This window comes from Lynx canadensis, chromosome B1 (genome assembly GCF_007474595.2).
Source record: "Lynx canadensis isolate LIC74 chromosome B1, mLynCan4.pri.v2, whole genome shotgun sequence".
Taxonomy (NCBI): domain Eukaryota; kingdom Metazoa; phylum Chordata; class Mammalia; order Carnivora; family Felidae; genus Lynx; species Lynx canadensis.
In genome coordinates, this window is record NC_044306.2 from 55,213,029 (window position 1) to 55,236,917 (window position 23,889).

Sequence of the window (23,889 nt, forward strand, 5' to 3'; positions counted from 1 at the left end):
ACCATTTTACCCCCAATTTAAGAAGCTGCTTAACTTGTGAGCTTCATTTCTTCATTTGTAAAGTGTGTGTAAATGTTAGCTCCTATATGAAACACAGGTACACACAAATAGCCTTTATGTAGGGTTTTCAGTGTAGCTGTCTTCTGATTAAAAACAAATTTTAAGACTTGAAGCCAGATAATAGCTACTGTTTATATTACCTTGACTGTATGCCAGCAACTGTCCAAACCACTTTATGTATGTTCATACAATCCTAATAAATTCCTTGAAATAGGCACTGTTATTTCCCCCATTTGCAAATGGGGAAATTGAGGCATAGATAATTTTCCAAGGTCATATGAGTAATTTGTAGTTGGACAGAGATTCAAAACAGACTGGTTATCATACTATATTCATTCAGATGAGCAGGTTGTAATATCGTTCTAGTATGAAAATAAGGAACCTCCCCCATACCACCTCAGCTCAGATGTGAGGTCAATATGGGCATTTCAAAATCTTAAAATGAGAATTGCAAGGCAATTATTGGATTTAGTTTAGACTCAGTCCTTCCTTTAACCTCAATTCCAGGAATAGCGGTCCAAAAAATCATTCTCTGACTTCTGTCCATTTTCCTGCAACCAATGCTGATGAACGATATGCATTTTCATAGTGCTGGGTACTTTTTAAATCTGCTTTCACATGGATTAATTTTCACGTACCCAAATGACCTGGCCTACTAGGTATCTGGCTCAGGTCAAATATCTGTCATGTTTTTCCATTGAATTATAAGTGGATTTTTTTTTTCGATTACATTCTGTCCAGAATGAAATATATTCCAGATCCCAGGAGACTGTTTCTGAAAAAATAAATGAACCCCCATTAACTCCAGTCTGGTCCAATGTGACTTTTTAAAATTTCTATGGTATAGCAGCTGAGAATTAGAGGACGTGACAATAGCCAAGTCAATTGAGAGAAAGTTTCCCAAATGAACTCTACGACTTACTGGAATGTGAGCAGCCACATCCTCTTTTGAGATGTCGCCTGTTGTGCAAAAGGTCCTATGGCCTATTTTTTGGTAGGCTTCACTTCTGTCTATACTCACTTATCGGTCACGTTGCAAAGAGTTTTGACTTAAAGAAAATGGTTTAACTTTCAATAGCAATCAGATAACAGAAACACTGCCAGAAAGATAGATGTTGCTGGGGTTTTTTATAATTGGATAAGTGATTTTTGTTTTTAATTTTAAAATATTTTTTATTTATTTTTGAGAGCGAGAGCAACAGCACAGTGGGAGAGGGGCAGAGAGAAAGGGGGACACAGAATCCGAAGCAGGCTCCAGGCTCTTGAGCTGTCAGCACAGAGCCCGATGTGGGGCTTGAACCCACAAATCGCGAGATCATGACCTGAGCCAAAGTTGGACGCTTAACTGACTGAACCACCCAGGCACCCTGGGTAAGTGACTTTAAAAAAAAAAACAAAAAAACTGCTATACATAGGGCAACCAGAGGCGAAAATAAACCTTTGTTTCTTTCCTACAGATAGGTAAGCTCCGTGTATTCTAAGCACATTATAAGCAGAATTATAACCAACATTCAAGCACACAGTCAACATATAACTATGGTATATATTTTAGCTATTATGTTAGTGTATCTGGTAAACAATAAAATAATTATTTCAAACATGCAGTGTTTGGATTTAGAAATGATTACGAATACTGAAAAAAAACATGGATTAAAAACAGTATTTTATTTTTTTCTCACCTAAAAAACAAGCAAACCCAGAATTAAGATATACATAAACTTCTCAAATTTTATCCCTAATAAAATTTGAATATTTATACAATTTCTACAGAAACATACAGTGTAGCAAAATCTGCATAAATCAAATTTATAAAATGTGTAGAAATGCATAGTGATATTATCAACTTACAAAGCAAGGATATGGGAATTATTTCCAAGCAGCCTACAGTAGAAAATAGTCCTATGGCAGCAGCTTTCTGATGTTGTTCATGTTGGTACAGTTTTCTGATTTCATATATAGAATCATTTTCATAGAGTATAACGAATTGCACAAAGTACCCATTTAAAATTTACAATGCACAGTTTAGTGCCACCTTTCTGAGCCTATGCATAGTTAGCAAGGTTTATATCTATTCACAAGGAAAATGGAGCCTATTTGCAGAGATACAAGTAATTGAAGTACCAATTGTCTTAGTTTCCTTTTTATAGTTGATTTATTTTGCAATTATATAAGCATATAAATGTATTCCTTTTTAAACATCCCTAGAGATGAATGAAAGTTAAAATGGTTGATCACAGATCAGTAGCAAAATACAAATTGACAATTCAAAATTATAAATAAAATTCCGTTCAGGATGTTTAAATCTGACTCTCTAAATTTAAGAGCTAAGCTTGGAAGAAAGAACTCTGTAGGCTTTTCTTCTTTCCTTTTTTAAGCTGTAATTAAAAATAGTTCCCTCTGGCAGTAGTTTGTGAAATTCCTTTCATTGTAATGATATCATGATTACAGGATCAAAATGCTTAATTTACTTGCCATTCCCCACTTCATCCTTTTTTTCTTTCTTTCTTTTTTTTTTTTTTAAACTCAATGTAGCATTTTAATCTTTTGGGTAACAAAAGACTTTAGAAATTAAAACTGAATTGACCACTTGCACTGTTTGGTTTTCCTATAGTAAGTCCTATCTTAATAAATGTTTAAATCCAAACAAGTCTTCTTTTTCACTGGAGAAATACTAATAGGAATAGGCTTCCTAAAAAAAATTAAGAAACACTAGAGAACCAAAACCTAACCTAACAGAAGTTCATATTTGTTAATGAACTGTATTTTTAAATAGATTTTAATTTAAAAAATGTGTAGGGAATTTCATTTGGATGAAGATATACATGAAACATCCATTCACTCTTGGCTTCATAGGTTGCACAGCTTAGGTTAATAATGCACAGGAGTTTTTGTAAGGCTTAATCTAAAAAGGGCTTGGAAATTCTTACCTTGGTCAGAATGAAACTCTGATGTGTTTACAGTGGTGTTTGTTATTTTTGTTACCCCCATATTTCAAGATTTCGAAACTGAGAATTACTTATAGTTTTCTATAGTGACAGGTACTGGGGAAAAGTAAATCCCAGATGTCAGTGGACAATTTTTCTCTAGTTGGTAGACCCTCTTGACTGATCTTGGGAATCAGTATCAACAGAGAGCATTGGGAATGCCAGCATGTAAGGAAGTCAATGCCATACAATCTTCAACCCTATGAAATAGCCTTGGGATGTTCCATACTGTCTTTTCTTTCTCAAGCCGCACAACATTCAATTTCAGAGCAAATGGTAGCATGTAAATTCATTTCTGAGTAATAAAAGTATTCCTCATACAGATGACAATTCCATCAATACCATCCTAAAAATTTCATCAAAAGCTCTTGAAATATATACTGAGAAATGAAAGAGGCACTAAATGTGTTGAAATTCACCTTTCAAAAAAGCAGCATGACTGTGAAGGAAGGCCACCTTGGCTAAGAACCTGTGGCAGTGCTTCATAAAGATGTAAAATTAAATAAAGACACAACAGGTTGATAATCACCAAGTTATATATGAAAGTCTGGTTACTCCAACCTTTTTTCAAGTGTGTTAAAGAAAAAAAAAATCAAACTGCCTTTCAGACCCCTGAGTGTAATCCCAAAGAAGACAACAATGCTTTTAACTCTGTTCTAATTAAAACAGAGCTAAATGCACAAATTACCAACATCATCTTAAAACAAAACAAAAAAGATGTAAACATCTACAAAGTTTAAGGTAAAAGCAGTTTTGTAAACAGTAACTGCAGATGATAATGTTATTGTAAAATCACAGTTTATCAACATCCTTCAAACTGATCAGGAGGTTCTGGGTTTGGAGCTGTACAGAGTTAATAATAGTTGCAGCAGGTTTCAGGCGGTTTTCAGTCCTGTATAAATTTATGTGTCAGTAGGTAGGTTATTGGTTTCTTTTATTCTTTCTAAACACTATGGATGTTATTCATTTCCCACTTTTGAGTCATTTTACTGGAGTCACAATTGGAGATGAACACTTGATGTAGGATGTCTGAGCGATCTAAGCACTTTCCTGAAGGAATGTGAGTAAATCTGTGCTGGTTCTGGAAAACAAAGGAGAAAGGAGTTTTAAATGTGCACTTTTTTTGATATCACTGACATTAGAAGAAGTCATTACCTGGCTTTCACAAGGAGATGGTTCTAGAAAATTGGACAGGCTTAAGCTAAACATACCTCAGACTTTGGAGTTTTCCTGATTGTCAGTCTTCTAAGTCCTTTTACTGTTAAGTCATAATGTACTGCTGGTACCATAAATTCAATGGTATACAAACTTCTTCAGTTCCCATCCTGGCTAATGACAAAACTATCCTTCGTGTCCTCAGGACAGAGGCCTTTCATGCTACACTTTCCTTCATTCATTCTGTTTGTAGCAGCAATTGAGGACTGATAGTTGCAAAGTCTCTGATCTATCTCCTTTCCCACACGCACTGCATATGCCTTAGTTTAGCCCTCATCATCTATTGTGCATTTCTTCAATATAACTCAGGGCTTCGCATACTGTAGTCCTCAGACTAAGACTGGGCCCGTAAGGTCAAAACTATTTTCATAATAACACAAAGACCCTATTTGCCTTTTTCACTGCACTAACATTGATACTGATGGTGCAAAAGCAATGGCAGGCATAAGTGCTGGGGCCTTAGCATAAATCAAGCAGTGACATAAGTGTTGCAGTAGTCCTTATTCATGGCCATACATCCAAAGCTAAAAAAGAAAATGCTAGTTTTACTTCAGGATGTCTAATGATGAAACAGTAAAATGACTAAGTTTATTCAATCTTGACCCTTGAGTATACTTTTAAAAATATTCTGAGCTGAAATGGAAAATAGGCATAAAGCATATAGTGAAGGCATAGGCATATGCATATAGGCATAGGCATATAGTGAAGTGCAATGGTTATCCTGAAGGAAAAGGGAAACATGTGGGCACTTGTTTGACCTGAGTGTCCAACTAGCTGCTTTTTTCATGTAATGTCATTTTGACCTGAAAGGAAAACTCTAGACAAACTGTGATTATTCAAACTTGGGACTGGGTAGACATTTTCTGGACAATGAAGTAAGCCTGTCACTTAAAAAACAACACATCTGACAGTATTTGTTGCCACTGATAGAATTTGAGGTTTAAGCAAAAATTAGAGTTGTGGAAAACGTGTACCCACCACCATGAACTTGACGGCTTTACCATGAAATCAGTGGTTGTATCTGTGATTTTTTTTTTGATACTGTATGATGAAATGTGTCAACATATGGAAGACCTACATAACTTGGTGAATCAATATTTTCCAAACAAGCAGTGCATGCATGATATTACAAAAACAGACATGGGTAAATAGATTTTAATGTAATATAGGGCAAAATGTTCACTGACATGGTTTCAGAGTCTATACTGCAAATGATTTTTAAGAAAACTACCACTTATCTAGTTGTGGGGTGGCATCAAAGAACAGCTACAATGACCTGAAAAGCCTACTAAATGAACCCTCTCTTCTCCAGCTGCATGTTTGAGTCTGATTTTCCTCATATATACTTCAACTAAAATGATATATCACATCAAATTGAAGGTAGAAACAATATGAGAATTCAGCTGTCTTCTATTAAGCCAGACATTTAAAGGGATTTGAAAAACTATAAAACAATGCCATTCTTCTTTGTTGAAAAACTGTAATTTGTCATTCAAATTGTTTATATGAATATGTAGTAGGGTTATTACTTTTACATGAATGAAAACATACATACAAATACAACAAAAATACATACTTACAAAATTTGTCAGGTTTATTTGCAATCCAGAAGATATTGTTAGTTACAACCTAGATAAATAAAATCTGCGTGTGTGTGGGGGTCTCAATTTTCAAGAGTGTAGAGGGAATCTAGAGATCAGAAAGCTTGAGAACTGCTGACTGAGCTGATCTGCTTATCAGTCCATGCTTTGCACAATGTTTCTAGAATTATTTTCCTATAAGTATCCACTGTTTCCTATCATTGTGTTCCTCAAATAATGTCAACTGTTTTCCAAAACTTACAAAATGAAGTTCAATGTTCTTTCATGTGGACTCCAATTTAGGGATACCAAACTAAACATGATCCCTAGAGTTTTCTACAGTTTTACTCCATGCCTTTGTTCACCCAGTCTTCTTATTTATCCTCCATGAAAAGCCTTTTTATATCTCAAGACCTGGAACAATAATACTTCCTATATGAAACTTGTCAGAAATAATTCCTCCTATTAATCTCTTCTTTGTTAACCTAAAATATATACATTCCATTTTTTATCCATTAAACTACTTTTGGATGGTAGTTTCTGGTCTGCTAGAGCCTTCTTTTACTATTTTACTAATACCATTTTACTAATACCCTATCATTTATTGCTATTATTCATCTTGTGGAAACAAATGCTCTGTTCTTCACGATTTATGTTCATGTTCTCCTTCCTAACTTGTATAAGAAAAAATCAGCAACTGACATATACTTACCACTTCATGGTAATTATCTGGGAATGATGATAACTGGGAAATTAAGCTGGGTCATAATACCGTCACTACATAGCAAATAAGGGCTTGCCTAACAGACATGGTACGATAACAACTACTAAATGAGCAAATGAAGTTGAGAGTTGCCAGATTCTTTTGGTTTGGGCAGCTTTCCCAACTTTGTGTTTCTCAATAAATTGATGTAGTCAAGTCTAGACTCTGAAAATTATACATCAATCCATTAATATGTTGGAATCTTCAACTTGGCAAAGAGCTTTGACTATTCACAGGTGAAAGAGCAAAACTGCTCCTGCAGTGTCAAGTGAATAACTAAACATGACCTTTAAGCAAGCAATAGGCAATATTTATCCAGTTGTGTTTAGCAAATAACGCTAATAAAGAGAGGTCACGAAGGCCCAGATTTCCAAGTGTTATTTGTTTGTCTCTATCTCCACCTGCTGGACAACATGAAATATAAATGCAATATTTTAAAAGATTTTATATACATATAATTTCAATTACATATGTAATTTTTAAATAATTTTACTTTAATGAATGACTCCTTTAGATTTAACAAATAAGATTTCGATATTAGAACAATGGTGATTACTGCCTCACAGAACAGATTTTTCCGTGTTACTGAAATTAGCACTGGGTCTTCATAGACATTCTGTGACCTCATTACAGGACGTTATACAGAGAATGAAAGTGATGCTTCATTATGGAACAGGAGTCACTCAATGCTCAGGAAACAAATGACTAACTAGAGGGAAATGCAAGTCACCTGAATGCAGGTTTTAAGATTATACATCTAAATTTCGTATGGTAGATGTTATTAAAATGAAATCAAAATAATATCATTTCAGGAGTTGAAACGCACAAGTACCTTGAAGTACTTGCATTCCTTAAATTCTTTAGATTACAGGTGTGTAATCATAATTTTGATCCATCAGCCCCTTTGTCAAACACTGGTCATATTGCATAAGTTGGTTAGCTTCGTTGATTCGAAAAAGCTATTAAAAAAAAAAAAGAATAAAGTAACAGAGGCACTTTCTCTTCTAACTACATTAGTTTATTTTAAAGATTTACTGTTAAGTAATCTCTACAACCAACGCGGGGCTCAAACTCACAACCCCGAGACAAGCTCTCATGCTGCACTGACTGAGCCAGCCAGGGCAGAGAAAGAAAGAGAAAAAAGAAAGGAAAGAAAGGGAAAGAAAGGAAAAGAAAGAAGAAGAAAGGAAAAAGGAAAGAAAAAGAAAGAAAGAAAAAGAAAAAAAAGAAAGGAAAAGAAGAAAAAAGAAAAGAAAGAAAGGAAAGAAAGGAAAGAAGGAAGAAGGAAAAAAGAAAGAGGAAAGAAGAAAAAGAAAGGAAAGAAAGGAAAAAAGGAAAAAGAAGAAGAAGAAAGAAAGAAAGGAAAAGAAAGAAAGAAAAGAAAGAAAGAAAAAGAAAGACAAACTTAAAATTAAATTCAGTGACTATCTTACTTTTCTATAATTTTTCTGTATGTTCAGAATTTTAAGTCCAGAGAGAAGAACTATATTCATTTTGATATTAACGAAGACTCCTATTAACACCTAAAGGATTATGTTCTTTAGCCTCTTGGATATAGAATGGGTCATTAACACATATTTATTATGTACCAACAATGTAAGCAGATGAAAAAGTAGAAACAGAGCTGATGACATTTCACAGTCTAAGTCAGAGACAAGAACAATACCCATATAAGGAAATAAAATATATTAGTGAAATATACTTACTGGCAGTAACATCCTAGCTTATAAGGGGGAAATGTGGAATACTGAAAATATTTGCAAATAAAATTGTTCAGAGGGTTGGCTTACATGATTCTATACTCACACAGGAGTATATTCTAATCTCTTATATCAGACATAAATTCTAGGTTCAGATTGGTTCTGTGAAAACCAATAATGCTGTCATCCTCCTCATCTAAATAAATGTTTTAGCACTGTCAATTTTTTTTTTTTATAGAATGTTTTACTTTACCCAAACAAAATTATCAAATTAAAAAGCAAACTAAGCCCCGTGATCAGGAAGACATTCTGCTCCAATGCAGCAGACCTATAAAAACATAGAAATATGGTTATTTACCTGATTCCCTCCCATCCGGTGGCAGGGTCCTAGTTCAACAAAGCCTCCATTTGTTTTCCCCATGCTATCAATGCAGTAAACAGTTTCAAGGCCTCTGATCTACAAAAATGAACAAAGAGCCAAAGAGCAGGCAACAGGTTAGCTGTAATGCACTCTAGCTTCAGAGTAAGAGGGTTTCATGCTAAATACTGCTGTTCACGGTGGAAATCTGGGTGTGTGTAATGCCAGGTTTTGACGGTACTATCAGTCTTTGAGTAGTTTACAGCATACCAGTCACCTCTGAAATCGTTTATGATCTTGAAGTCAACACTGGAATGGGCTCATCCCAACTATGGGCACTGGTCTATAGATTTTGATAAAATACCACAGAGGAAAGAAATTAAAAAGATATCATTAAATACAATTCCAGATTCATGCTGATTCATGTGGATGAGAAGCAAATAGAGTACAGTTACCTATTACCTCAGTGGTAAGAGACACTGGCCCAGAATTGAATATGTAAGGGAACTCTTCCAAATGGCTCTGTGACAATTTTGGCAGCTGTCTCCAAGGGGCCTAGGGAGCAAAGATTATGGCAAATGGGCCAGGCAGTGAGACTTTTCCCTGACAATGAATAACGTAGGTGAGAAGCAAACACAGGGGATCATCTTTGGGACGCACATTTTGTGTAAAAATCACCTTTTTCCTTTCTTGGAAATACTATATTCGTATCTCAAGTATAAATTACTATAGTTTGGATAAAATGTTAAAAAAAATGTTTTATTCTTTCAGCAAATATTCACTGAGCACTTATGATGATGAGTGCTTTAGCAGATACAAGGAGAATCAAGTCATGGTCCAGGACCCTCATGTCCGTGAGAGACTGAGGCTAAGTGTCATCAGGATGGAGGGTTGGGCATGTGAAAAAAGGAGGGCTCTTGCCCTGCCTGGAGGAACTCTAAAGACTGCCTCAAGGAGACATGCGGTCTAAAGGGTAGGGGTTTACCTTGCAAAATGGAAGGAATGCTGAGAAGTGAGGTGTAAGGTACAGGGGCCAGGATGGGGATAGGGGTTAGAGTGAAGCTATATTTGGGGGTGAACTTCTAAAGGGAGAACAGAAAATTTCATCTATCCATTCACTCATGTCTTTATCTGTTCATCAAATATTAAGTGACTACTGTGTCAGGCATGTGGCAGGCTCTGATACACCAGTGAGCAAAAGAGATAAAAGGTCCTCGCCCCAGCGAACTTACATTCTAGGTAGGGAAAGAGACTATAAGCAAAAAACATAAACACGTTTGGAAGCAGTAAGTGCCATGGGGGAAAAGAAAAAGAAGATCAAGTTAAAGGTGGTGGCTAAGGGTGTTTGGGGGACGGCAGGCAGATTCTCATTGAGAAGGTAACACAGGTTGCTATAATATGCTATGATAGAACATAGAGATGAAATAAAGAGTATGGGGAGGTACGTATTAATCAAGATGTGCACAGCGTAAGTGTCGGTTTCTTTTATTCCAAACTCTAACGTCAGGATTCCTTAGGGATGCATCCCATCTTCTTTCATCCATCTCTGTTTTCTCCCTAGGTGAGTTCATTCAGTTGCATGAGACAATCTACCCGCTGATGGCTCCAAATGTACATTGCCTCTTTTCTGGGCTTCAATATCACGTAGTCTGTTATCTACTTGACAGCCGCACCTGGATGTCCAGTAGGCACTTCCCACAATCAGAAAGCCAATAAAGAACTTGCTATTCCCCCACGCTTCCCCCTCATCCCCTCCATCAGCATCCCAATCTCAGCTGCCACTGAATCAGGCTACTCAAATAAAAAACACAACTAGTCATCTTGGCCCTTATCCTTCACATACCCGTCTGTCAGCGATCTGCCTCCAGATGAATTATGTACCTTGCATTTGTCGGCTTGTCTCTGTTCCATTTTTGACATCCTCGTCTCAGCCACCATCGTCATTTCTTACCAGAACTACTCTACTAGTTTCCTAATTGGCATCCTTGTTTCTACTCTAAATCCTCACAACAGGGTGATTAAAAAGCAAGGCATCAGTCAACTTATGTTACCTGCTCAAAACCCTCCCACGGCTTCCCATACCTATAGGATAAAGGCCTCCCTCCTCATTAATCTCTTCTTTTCTGATTATCAAAAAGGCAAAGCATTTCCTGACTCAGAGCCTTCAACTCACCTTTCTTTACTTGGAACACTCCCTCCTGGCTCTCTGGTTGATCACTCAGATTTCAGATTAAATGTCACCTCTTCAAAGGTGGCTTCCTTAATCTGTCCCTAAATTCTCTTGACCGTCACCTGTTTATTTTCTTTGAGGGCCTTACCACCATCTGTCATTATCTTCTTTGTTTCCCTTTGTTGTCTTTTTCCCCCCAAGGGGAAAGACCTGATGAAGGGACCTGCTTGTCTTATGTCTACAAGAGTGACTGGTGCATAGTAGGCCCTTGACCACTATTTGTTGAATACTTAATTACACAATGATACATAAGTTTGAAAGTTCATGGCATGTTTAATATACCCATGAGGCAGCAGCATTAGGCTCATGGGTGGGGGGACATGAGAAATGAGATTACAAACGCAAGTCTGAAGAAACAAAGAAATGACAACAGCAACCAATGCCTGACCTTACTTATTTTCAGTTACCATCAATCCATTCACTCATTGACAAGCATTGTTTGTCTATTGTGTATGGGGAGGTCTCTGTGTTAGTCCATTGGGGACACAATGGTGAACCAGGTCCTGGGTCGAGAGACTGGCTGAGAGATAGGCAATTTTGAATGTTATAAGAACCCCACGGAAAGATCCAGAACTCAGTTTTTCTGACAGAGTGGGGAAGGATAAGAGAGGCTTTTCAGAACTGGTGCTCTCTAGATTGCGAGCAATAGGGTAAGTTGGAATTGGTCAGGAAAAGGAGTCAGAGTGAGGGGCAGGGAAGTGGCAGAGGCTGCAGGGAGTGGACAGTGCTCCAGGATGGAGAGCCAGGAGTCCAAAAGCTGAGAGCAGGGGACACAGTGGTCAGGTGGTCAGGGGAGGTGTTAACAGTCTGGTAGAAAGGTGGGGGAGGACAGTTTTTAGAGAAACTTTTCTCCAAGGATTTTTCTCTTTCACTCACACATTTCCATCTTTCTCTGCCTTCTCCCAAACTCAAGTCTCCAAACATACATAGTTTTTGAGATCTGAATGCCAGCTGGTACTTACTTCTCCCCATTCAACATTTTTGGGTGGCAAAGGGTAGTGTGAAGTTATGTCATAAGCTATTTCTTCCATGAACCATTTGAAACTTTTGCAGTTGTGATCCTCTCGAAATTTTTTCAGCTCAGATATATCCCCATATGGTAATGCCTTTGATTCAGGACGACTGGCATAGAAGTAGTCTTTATATTCATCCCACCACACCTCTACAACTCGAACATAATTCTGTGAAAAAGAAAAGATGATGAGAAAGGAAAAGATCTGCAACGCTGTAAGCAGCCCATCTTAGACACATGAAATATGACCAACATATAATAAACTCATTTCATAGGACTGATATTTAATAAAACAAAACGCAGTGAGTTAATGACTCTAATATGTCAATTGCTAAGGGTAGAATGTAATGCATGTTCAACTAAGAAGTGATGGACACAGAATCTGACGTCACTGAGCTGTAAGATCGCATATTCTAGATCATATATTCTATCCTGCTTTTAGAGGAAGAAGGTGAAGCCCAGAGAGGGTTTAGGGGAGGCTGGCGGAAAATGGGTGCTCCTTTGCCCAGAACATCTCTTTCATTTAGAACCACACTACCAGCATGTATAGGGAAAAGGCTCATTTCAGGAACCAGCATGAAAACAATAGCTCTGTTGAATAAAACACATTTTGTTTGCAAGTGGCTTTTTTGGTCACATTATGACTGTACTAGAACCACTTTGCTATAACCCAGAATTGATAGGATACTTTCACCAGTTGATGCACTTTAAGGGAAAGCAACTAAAGAACAATAAAATAAGTTAATACTGTGATAACTGACAAAGATCTATCTGCTAAGGCTTAACTGAACAAATGCCTGTAGGCATGAATGTTGTAACAGATTGGGTACATTCTCAGTCTAGTCCCTTGGTCTTGTACGTTATTCATCAGCAATATTTTCTCTGTAAAGGCCAGAGATTAAGTATCTTTTGGCATTGCAGGCCATACAGTTTCTGTAGCAACTACTCAGCCCTGTTGTACTGAGAAAGTAGCTGGAGACAATACGCACACAAAAGGATGCAGTGGTGCTCCAATATCAATCACTTTATTTACCGAAAAGGGCTGGATTTGGCCTAAAGGCCATAGTTGCTGACACCTGTGTTACATCAGGAGTAGAAAATACCTTGCGTTCAGACTAAAATTCTCCTAGGCTGTAACTACCAAAAGGCGAACATGCTCCCACAGGCATGCTGTTGCAAAAGCCCGTGGGTTCAAAAAGTTTTAAAACGTGTAATATTATTGCTGAATATGTTTAAAAATTTTTTTTATTTATTCATTTTTGATGAGAGAAATAGCGTGAGTGGGGGAGGGGCAAAGGCAGGGGGGGGTGTGGTTGCGGAGAGAGAATCGTAAGCAGGCTCTGCATTGTCAGCGCAGAGCCCAACACAGGGCTCGAACTCATGATACCATGGGATCATACCTGAGCCAAAACCAAGAGTCGGATGCTTAATCGAGCAAGCCACCCAGGTGCCCCCATTGCTAAATATTTTAATTTTTGCAAAATTCATCCAGAATTAGACACAGCCCGTGTCTAACGAACACGAAGCTAAATACTAATGAACACGAAGAATGAAACGTGCATACATAAGGTTATAGCAACACAAAGAAGGAGCATTTATTTGTTTGGGATGGAGAAGTCCAGGGGCCACCATGGAAGGGCACTGGACAGCTGTGTCTTGAAGGAGTGGTTAATTATGTGTGAATGGTAGTCAGGGCAAAGAGGAACCCAATGAAGTATGGCAAATCATGGTGCATTTGTAGTCCTAAAAGTAGTTTACCACAACTTACCTTGTCGTGTTTTGCGAAAATTAAGGAGTTAATCTAGCAAAGCATTTAGATTCGTGACTGGTACATAGTAAGTTGTCAAAAAGTGTTAGCTATTATATTATTCTTTTCTAAAATTCTTTGACAGTCATCAAAGGTTTTAAGCAGGGTACAGGTATGAGATTTAATGATCAGGGGGAACCACACTGGGGGTGAGTGGAAGACAGATAAAGGGGATTGAGCCTGATGGTGGAGAGCCAAACAGGAGGCAATTCAATTATCTATATGGGAGAGATCTGAGGACCTGCACGAAGTATAGGAAGGAATGGATTTCGGAGATATGTCTGAGGTAGACTCTTCAGGGCTTGGTTCAGTGGGAGGGAAGGGAGGACTACCCCAACATGACCCGTAAGTTTCATTCACGGGCAAACAGAGAATATAGGAAAGGGAATTGCTTTTGAGAAAAAGTTAAAAAGTTCAGCTTTGACCCCATTGAGTTTGAAATGTCTGAGGGTCATCTGAGAACAATTCTGAGAGGCAACTGACCATTAAAGTCTGAGGCTCAGAGAAGACACACGAGCTGAATAAGTCGACATAAACCATTATTAGCACACTGTGGTTGAAGTGGATGATGTTAAAGCTGGAGGAAAAAAAAAGCACCTGGCACACTCTAACACTCACTGAGTGTAGACTGAATGTTACATTTATCAGATAGTTTTTATGATATGTACAGTTCATTTTTAGAGTGGATAAATATTTCCCTCACATCTCTCTTCCTTGTAGCACAGGCCTTCATGAATCAATGTGATCTTTCATTCTTTGTGATTATGGGTCCAAATCCAAGGGCAAGTTCTTTCCTGTAATGCCAGTCAGGCCTGGTGTTAATATGGTGCCCTTTGCTTTAGCATGGACATTTTAATCTCATCTCCTATTCTGGCTGGGGCTCCCTTTGGCCATTTCTATGATAATTTGGCTGGTTAGAAAGCTTTGTTCATTCTTTAAGCCTTGTCATCTCTGCTTCGATTATCTATTTCCCTTTAAGGAACTATCCCAAGTTGCATCTGTAGCCAATAATAAAGTTCCTTCTGACTTCCTTTTGACTTGGTTAGGGGCTCCAGAAAATGAATGGAATCAGAGTCCTGTGCTCTTAGAATTTATGGAAACAGCACAATTAAAAAATCTTCAAAGTTGTTTGGTCGAGAATAAGGGACTTCATCTCCTAGCCTCTGTGTGAAGCTTTTCTGGTTTGCCCCTGGTTTGAGGGACAAAAGATATTAATCTTTTGCAAGCACTGTTCAAAAATTTGATTTTGTTTACTACACAAACTTCTAATATGATTTTTTTAAACAAAACAAAAATTATATTTTATTCAAGTGTGAATAATAGAAGCTGATATTTTTGTTTCAACTACTTTTCTACAGAGTGGTAGTCCTTTTTGAATTTATTTGAGATGTCTTTGTGGAGAACATTCAATATAGAAATCTTAATCTGAGTGGGATACAATGAATAATCTTAAAAAATAATAAGATCCCTGACAAACATAGATACAAAGAGCCTCAACAAAATATCAGCAAGCTGAATTCAACAATACATTGAAACGATCATACATGATGATTAAGTGGGATTTATTCTGGGGATGCAAGCATGGTTCAACATCCACAAATCAATCAATGTGATACACCACATTAACAAAAAGAAGGATAAAAATCTTATAATCACTTCAATGAATGCAGAAAAAGCATTTGATAAAATTCAACATCCATTTATGATAAAAATTCTCAAGTGGGTATGTATAGAGGGAACATATTTCAACATAATGGAGACCCTATATGACAAGCCATAAGTTAACATCATACTCAATGGTGAAAAGCCAAAAACTTTCCCTCTAAGATCTGAGACAAGGATGCCCACACTTGCCTCTTTTAATCAATTTAGCATTGGAAGTCTTAGCCATGGCAATCAGACAAGAAAGAGACAAAAAGCATCCAAATTGGAAAAGAAGTAACACTCATTATTTGCAGATGGCATGACACATTACATAGAAAACCATAAATACTCTATCAAAAAGCTATTAGAAGTAATAAATGAATTTAGTAAAGATGCAGGATACAAATTAATATACATAAGTCTGTTGCATTTCCATAAGAAATTAAGGAAACGATCCCATCTATAATTGCATCAAAAAAAATCTAGAAATAAATTTAAGGAGGTGAAAGACCCATACTCCAAAAACTGTAAGACACTGATGATTTTACCATATATTAACTAACTAGAATTTAAATAAAAACTTGAAATAAAAAAAAGACAAGACACCAATGAATGAAACTGAAGGCAACACAAATAAATGTAAAGATATACCACACTCATGGATTAGAAAATCACTATTATTAAAATGTCCATACTACCAAAGCAATTTACAGATTCAGTGCAATCTCTATCAAAATACCAATAGTATTTTTCATAGAATGAGAACAAATAATCCTAAAATTTGCATGGAACCACCAAAGACCCCAAATAACCAAAGCAATCTTGAGAAAGAGGAACAAACCGGGAGGTATCATGCTCCCTGACTGCAAACTACACTACAAAGTTACAATCAAAACAGTATGGTACTAGCACAAAAACAGATATAGACACCAATGGAACAGAATAGCGAGTCCAGAAATAGCCTATGCTTATATGGTCAATTAATCTTTGACAAAGAAGGAAAAGGGGAAAAGACAGTTTTCTCAATGAATGTTGGGGGAAAACTGACAGCTACCTGCAAAAGAATGAAACTGGGCCACTTTCTTACACCACACACAAAATAAACTCAAATGACTAAAGACTTAAATGTAAGGCCTGAAACCGTGACATTTCTAAGAAAACACAGGGCTAAGCTCTTGGACAATATTATTTTGGATCTGTCTCCTCAGGCAGGTGCGACAAAAGAAAAATAGACAAATGGACTACATCAAACTGAAAAGGCTTTGTATAGTGAAGGAAATCATCAATAAAATGAAAAAGCATCCTACTGAATGGGAGGATATTTATTTGCAAACGATCCACTCAAACAGGGGTTAATAGCCAAAATATATAAAGAACACACACAACTCAATATCAAAAAACAACAGTCCAATTAAAAAATGGTCAGATGACCTGAACAGACATTTCTCCAAAGAAGACATACAGGTGGCCAACAGACATATGAGAAGATATTTAACATAACTAATCATCAGGGAAACAAAACCACAATGAGATATCACCTCACACCTGTCAGAATGGCTCTTGTCAAGAAGACAAGAAATACCGAGTGTTGGTGAAGATATGAAGAAAAGGGAACCCTCATGTGGCTGTTTTCGAGAATGCAAACTGGTGTAGTCGCTGTGGAAAACAGTACAGAGATTCCTCAAAAAATTAAAAATAGAACTACTCTACAGCCTAGCAGTTCTACTTCTGAGTATTTACCCCCAAAACACAAAAACACTAATTCAAAAAGATATATGTGCCCCTATGTTCACTGCAGTATTACTTACAATACAATTTACAATCACAACAACCAAGATGTGGAAACAACCTAAGTATCCATTGATAAAATTGATAAAGAAGATGTGGGGTATATAGATATATTCTCTCTCTCCCCTCTCCCACACACAGGATGGAATATTACTCAGCCACAAAAAAGAACGAAATCTTGCTGTTTGTGAGACCATGGCTGGACCTAGATGGACGACGTGGCTGGTGTTGTACTAAGTGAAATAAGTAAGGCAGAGAAAGACAAATACCATATGATTTCACTCCTCTGTGGATTCTAAAAGACAAAGGAACAAACCAAGCAAAACAGAAAAACAGATTCATAGATACAGAGAACAAACTGATGATTACCAGAGGTGGAGGGCAGATGGGTGAAATAAGGGAAGGGGAAGCCTGTGTGTACAGCACAGGGAATATAGTTAATAATATTGTATTATTACAATATTATTGTAACAGATGGTAGCTGTTACAGATGGTGACAGATGGTGGCTAGACTTACTGTGGTGATCATTTCATAATACATATAATGCATAATGTATATAAATGTTGAATGCCTGTGTATACCGGTAACTTATATAATATAAAATAATATATATAATATGTCAACCATACTTCAAATAAAGACAAAACAAAACAAAAACAATAAGGTGTTTCATGAATAAGTTCAGCTCAAATTAAAAGGGGGAATCGGCATGAGTGCTTAAACGATTTATCCCATTCAGGGAGCTGACATTTAAGTGACCACCCCAGCATGTGGTACATAAATGTGCCACGTGTGGTACAAAGTTCCCTAGGCTTCTCTCCTTTTACCCAAAGACTCACCTTCAGAGTTGGAGAAGACCCAACATAAATGGGCGGAGGATTCCCTTGCCAACCCTCAAGACGGTAGATGTGTCCAACGCGCGAACAAGGGACAAACAGTAATTTGCCACCACACTGCCATATCTATCAGGGGGAAAAAAAAAACACACGTGCAAGTTGTTTCAAATGATAAAATATAGTTGAAAATTTGTCTTATCAAGGTAAATATAAAATCTAAATTAGATACAGTGTCCATGGGGAATTCATAAACTAAGTAAGTCCTAAAATGATTTGCTTGTTTTTCAAACTCTTATAATAACAAAGAAGGCAATCGGGAATGCAGTCATGTTCAGCCACTAAGGGCCTCTTGTGTACCTGCAGCTTTAAACACCCTTTCCCCAGCATAACCTTTCAAAGTCACGCAGATTCTTGACTCCTGATATTATTCACTGTTTCCACTGCTAATGTATTTCCCACCTGGGTGATTAGTATAATAACCTCCAAACTGGCTTCTTCACCTCCAGCTTCTCTCTACTCAATGCTATCCTTATTTATAGTAAGAGATTATTCTAGCTAAAGGGCAGCTTTGGGTCATGTTATTCCCTTGCTTAATATCTTCAATAGGTTGCCACTGCTTATCAAGTTCAGTAAAAATCTCTTGGCTCAGCATTAAAGGCTCTCTTCCATACAGTCCTAACAAACTTGTCCACTTTATCTTCTTGGATGTCTTTCTCCATGCTGTCTGATTCTGCTAAACTGCTCCTGTTTCCTGAGTATAATCTTCATGTGCCCACTTTTGTACCTTTCCCCATTCTATTTGCTCCGAGGTCTCTCTCCTCTCCTTTTATCTCTGCTTATCAATACCATGCCCACCTTTCTAGTTTGCCTCAAATGCTACCTCCAGTACGATGCTGTTTCATTTTGAAAATTTTTTATGTTTATTTTTTTTGAGAGAGAGAGAGAAAGAGAGAGAGAGAGAGCAAGCTGGGCAGGGGCAGAGAGAGAAGGAGAGAGAAATCCCACGCAGGCTCCGTGCTGCCAGCGCAGAGCCCGTCATGGGGCTTGAACTCATAAACCATGAGATCATGACCTGAGCTGAAACCAAGAGTTGGACGCTTAACCGACTGAGCCACCCAGGTGCCCCCACAATGCTGTTTCTTAATCATACCAATCGAATGCTCTTTACCTTCTCATCATATTATGAATTTGAGTACAATTCTAATCTCTTCTTACGAACTCTAAGTTCTTTGAGAGCAACGACTGGGTTGTTCTTCCGTCTCTGGACATTTAAGACAAGAGACAATAAATATCTGTTTAACCCAAACTGTGATACAGTTCTCTTTCTTTTGGGAAATGGGGGTGGGGATGGGTCGGAGCATGGAAGGTATCATTGTTCAAGGGCTGCCTCAGCAACAGGGCGGGTGCTGCAGGGAGGCAGCTCCAGGGTCAGTCTGAGGATGCAAAGTCATGGTTGGGATCTGTTTCTTTCCTGAAGCATCATGTCCCATAGAGATAAAGGGTAACTGTGTCAGTGGATGGTCAAATGTGGCTCCCGTACAGTGCAGGTTCTCCAAAGGGCTTTTATAACAAACAAAGACTTTAATGCACAGAAAGCCTGGGGGGTGAGGTGGGGAGTGGGAGGAGGAGGTATTTTCATTTTTGAAGTTTGCTGGCCTCAATGTTGAGATGAGCCATATAAATATGCAACAAGTCTGGATTTTGCATTTTGCCCTATTTCCCCCCAAAGGCATGCATTTTTGTTAGTCATTCTTTATAATTCGGAGAAATGCATTAAATAGATCTTTTCCCAGAAAAACCAGCCTTATCTGAAAGTCACCAAAGTCAGTAATAACTACGTAGAAAACTGCATTTGTTTAAAGAAAACGTTACCTTGTATGAGATCTCAAAGTTTTCACCACCCCAAATCTGGAGACCTGGATCATACAGACCCAGTTCAAAGAAGAACTCTCGTTCAATGGCAAATAATCCACCAGCCATGGCAGGGGACCTAAGAAAAGAAACAGTGCAATAACTAATAAAGATAAATCCCAGAATCCCTTCACTAATAGACAACAAGCCTTTTTGGAACATGGTCTAAATAATGCACAGAAGAGACAAAACTGATGGCCAAACATTAAGAAATTACAAAGCCTTCACAAAACAATCGGTTTATAATTCTGTAATGAATTTACAATTTGTCTGAAATCCAATTGATAGTTCACTACAAATTAGGGCGTTGCATCATCTTGCCATTAGAGGGTGCCTTAGTTCCTTTGTTGGTTTGAAAATTAAGCCTTGAGAGTTAGCTAAGACAGAATTTTCTTTCACTCCTCAAAATCCTGAGCCATACAACCATGGCCTGCTAACTGCTCCTACAATGATTTATGAGTCATTCTAGGATGAGTGAAACCATAGACCATGGAAGTAGTCTGTCATTTTTTAATTTTATAGCTCAGGGGCATGCCAAATAAGGGTGTAAATCATTGTGGAACAGCCACAGTTCATTCAGAGTTTGCAAATGTAGCAAAGAAACGACACCAGGGAATTAGACATTAGCTATTTACTGTGTCAGGAGGCAGGAATGCAAAACGGTGATCTGCGGAGCTTCCTGAATGGAATCTTGAATTGGGCACTTTCTAGGGACGAGCCATTCTCATCACTAGAGCAAGTGATAAGGGGAATCATTTTCATCCTGTTCCCCACCCCCAATTAATTACTATGTATCATGACTCTTAAGTAGACTCTCCGTCAGAGTACTTTCTTCCTCGCCACACCTAATATTTAATGTCACTAAATCCTACCGATTCTACCTTGAACATCTATCTTGAGCCTGTGTTCCACTTTCCAACATCACTGCTGCTTCCATCCTAGACCAAGCTACCACTGCTTGGACTGCTACGGGAACACCCCGACGGGGTCTTTTCTTCTACGCTGCCCCCATCCCAATCTAATCATACAGCAGGCAGAGTGGACTCAAGCTGAGCCCAGGTGATGCCAGACTCTCCCGACTCCTGAGTGGGCTTCCTCGTCCTGAGTTCGTTCTTCTTCTCTGCTCTGCTCACATCTCCAACAAAACCAACTCTCTTCTATCTCAGGGGTTCACCTCTGCTGTTCGCTCTCCTGCAACGTTCTTCCTCTTTCTCCACAGGGCTGACGCCTCACCTTTCAAGCCTCAGCCTGCAGGGGGGCCTTTGCCAGGGAGGCTGTTCTGGCTCCTCCCGGCTGGATGAGGTTCTCCTTCCGGGAAGCTCCACGCACCCTGGGATTTTTCTTCACGTGACTTACTGCAGGTGCTGTTCCTGAGTTATTTGTGTAGTTATCTGTTTAATTTCCGTCTCACTCGTTACATTTTAGGTGCCACGAGAGAACGTACTTTTTACAAGTTTATCCCCGGAAAACAATGTCTGGCACATAGTAAGCACTCATTAAATATTTGTTGAGTGGATAAATAATAAATCAAGTAATACTTTCAATATGCATGGAAATCACATCAAGTGAAAGTCATTCTCTTATGCCTTCTCTTCTTAAGACATGCTGCCTAACCTGGTAATAAGCAGCACCAACATGTTCTTGGTTACTTCCTTGTCACATTTATTTAACTGTCGTTTACAACTATTATAACTATGCTTTTTTGATCTTTAAACATATTCCCATTTATCTCCGTATATCTTTTCAAATGCATCTTAACATGGAAACCACTTTTAAAAAAAATGTCTTTATTAGCTAAACCCAGGGAATGAGCAGAAATGTAAATATAATCACTACCCTTTATTTTTTACACCCAGAAGTATTCGTTAAATCAAGTGGGTAAGCAGTAAATTCCTGAGTTGTTTCAAAAAAGAACTTGAAAGAGAAATTTGGAAAGTGTCAAAGATTAAAATTCTATAATTTCCTTATGTTTGCCATCTCAGTATCTTGTATCACGGCATGCCCAGATCCCAGCAGCATTTGCATGACATTAGAAACACCTTCCCAAAAGAGTTCTAGCATCATCAGTAGTATAACAAGGAGAGAGAGACCAAAAGCAGAACCATAAGATCAGAAACACAAAATTAGACACACTTAGAAGCCTCTGCTAACATCTGACCAAACATTTCATTTGGAGTCACTTTGAAGGACAGTAAAATGTTTCGGTTTAGAGACCAAACGAATACAGCAGCAGAACTGTTCTATTTTATCCCGTAAGAAGGGACAAAAGCTGATTCTAGAATAAAGTTTCCTTTTAATCAAGTGCTCCTCTGAGAAGGAAGTGATAAAGGATTTCGTGTAATATTTTCCAAAGTCATGTTTTTTTTTTTTTATTCATCAGATTTAACCGGTACAAAATTAGTATTTACGAGTTAGCATACAAAACACAAAGAAGAAAAAAAAAAAAAAACCCAAAGAAATCTCTTGCTATTTCTACAGCAGGGATCCCTTTCTACAAAGGGATCAAAGTGGACATAAAACCAGGATTGTAAGTAATTTATGCATTTTAAATTTACAGAATGAAATTATGGTCAAAAGAATAAAACTCGATGTCTAGTCTACTAGGAAAGGAGGGCTAAGGTTTTTTTTCACTCGTATTCGCAACTAATGCCATATAACCTCCCCCTGCCATCCCCCCAAAAGTGGAGCTTGCATTTAGAGAAAAAAACAATTACAAAGTAGTAAAGGTGAATTCAAACTTCAGAACTAATGTTAGGGGAAAAATCTGAGACAGCACCTACAGTGTTAGTAACAAATTTTTTAGCTTGGCAAAAGGTTAATAGGTTAGCAGCAACTGGAGAAAAGAAAAACATGTAAGTGATTTAGTGATTACCGATATGGTTCAGTTTTTGTCTTTCTCATTCTCTTCTCTCGAGGGGTCAGAGGCACCCGTTTCCAGAGCATACTCCAATCCCATGCTCCTCGGGCATACCCATCTTCGTCACCACCCCCTTGGGGTACAATTTCATATGTGTTGCCATTTATGACATCTATAATCGGCACAGTGCAAATGGTTCTGTATTGTGTTGATGATGGCAGCAAAGATGAAATGGAAGGTATGTATGGACCCACATATTTATACAAGTACATGGGGAAGGAAAAAAAAAAGTACTTAGATAGACATTCCACGTAAGAAAATAAAGTAGTAGTCTTTACCGATAAGGTTCAGTTTTATGTTTTCTTTTGGCCTTTTCCTTGTGGCTTAGAGGAATACGTTTCCACAGTAAACTCCAGTCCCAGGCCCCTCTGGCAAAACCATCTTCATCCCCACCTTGCTGTGGTTCAATGGAATAATCATTCCCATCTATGTAATCTATTAGAGGCACAGTACATGTAGTTCTGAAACATTTACAGAAAATGAAAAAGCATTTAAGAACCCAAAACTGACTAGTTTAGCATGCCTAGCTGTATTATCTCTTTTTACTGTTGATTTTTTTTTTCCCCCATTAGGGAACTTTAATATCTAATGGGAAACAGAAGTAAATCAATGTCTTTAAAAGTCAAGGAGCCCTTTTCTGTAAAGGAAGGACACAGCAGATTTTTCCCTCAGCTTACAGACAAATGTTGAAGTTAATCATGTTTCCTCACATTTACTTTGGTCCTATGGGCAATTTTCTCTTGGTGGTTTTGCATTATTTACAAGATTTTCCTGTTATTTTCCTCCTTATCCCTCCATTAAAAAAAAATGAATACAGGGGTGCCTGGGTGGCTCTGTCGGTTAAGCGTCCGACTTCGGCTCAGGTCATGATCTCACAGTTTGTGAGTTCGAGTGCCCACATTGGGCTCTGTGCTGACAGCTCAGAGCCTGGAGCCTGCTTCACATTCTGTGTCTCCCTCTCTCTCTGCCCCTCCCCTGCTCATGCTCTGTCTCTCTGTCTCAAAAATAAACATTAAAAAAAATTTTTTTTTAAATAAAAAAATGAATATGAACGTGACTATGAGAGTGAATGTGAGTGCGTGT

General features: G+C 37.9%; 1 protein-coding gene across 1 annotated transcript in view; it reads right to left on the reverse strand.

Moving 5' to 3' along the window:
• Positions 1-1,706: 1,706 nt before the first annotated feature.
• The window catches only part of GALNT7 (polypeptide N-acetylgalactosaminyltransferase 7), a 149,029-nt gene continuing 126,846 nt past the window's right edge, over positions 1,707-23,889 (reverse strand). Inside the window, exons 6-12 of the mRNA XM_030312753.1 lie at positions 22,762-22,944; positions 19,851-19,968; positions 17,982-18,104; positions 11,853-12,071; positions 8,661-8,759; positions 7,435-7,561; positions 1,707-4,125 (exon numbers count right to left, since the gene is read on the reverse strand). Of these exons, the coding sequence (XP_030168613.1) occupies positions 7,463-7,561; positions 8,661-8,759; positions 11,853-12,071; positions 17,982-18,104; positions 19,851-19,968; positions 22,762-22,944 (841 nt within the window). The 3' untranslated portion in view covers positions 1,707-4,125; positions 7,435-7,462. The remainder of the gene's footprint in view (positions 4,126-7,434; positions 7,562-8,660; positions 8,760-11,852; positions 12,072-17,981; positions 18,105-19,850; positions 19,969-22,761; positions 22,945-23,889) is intronic.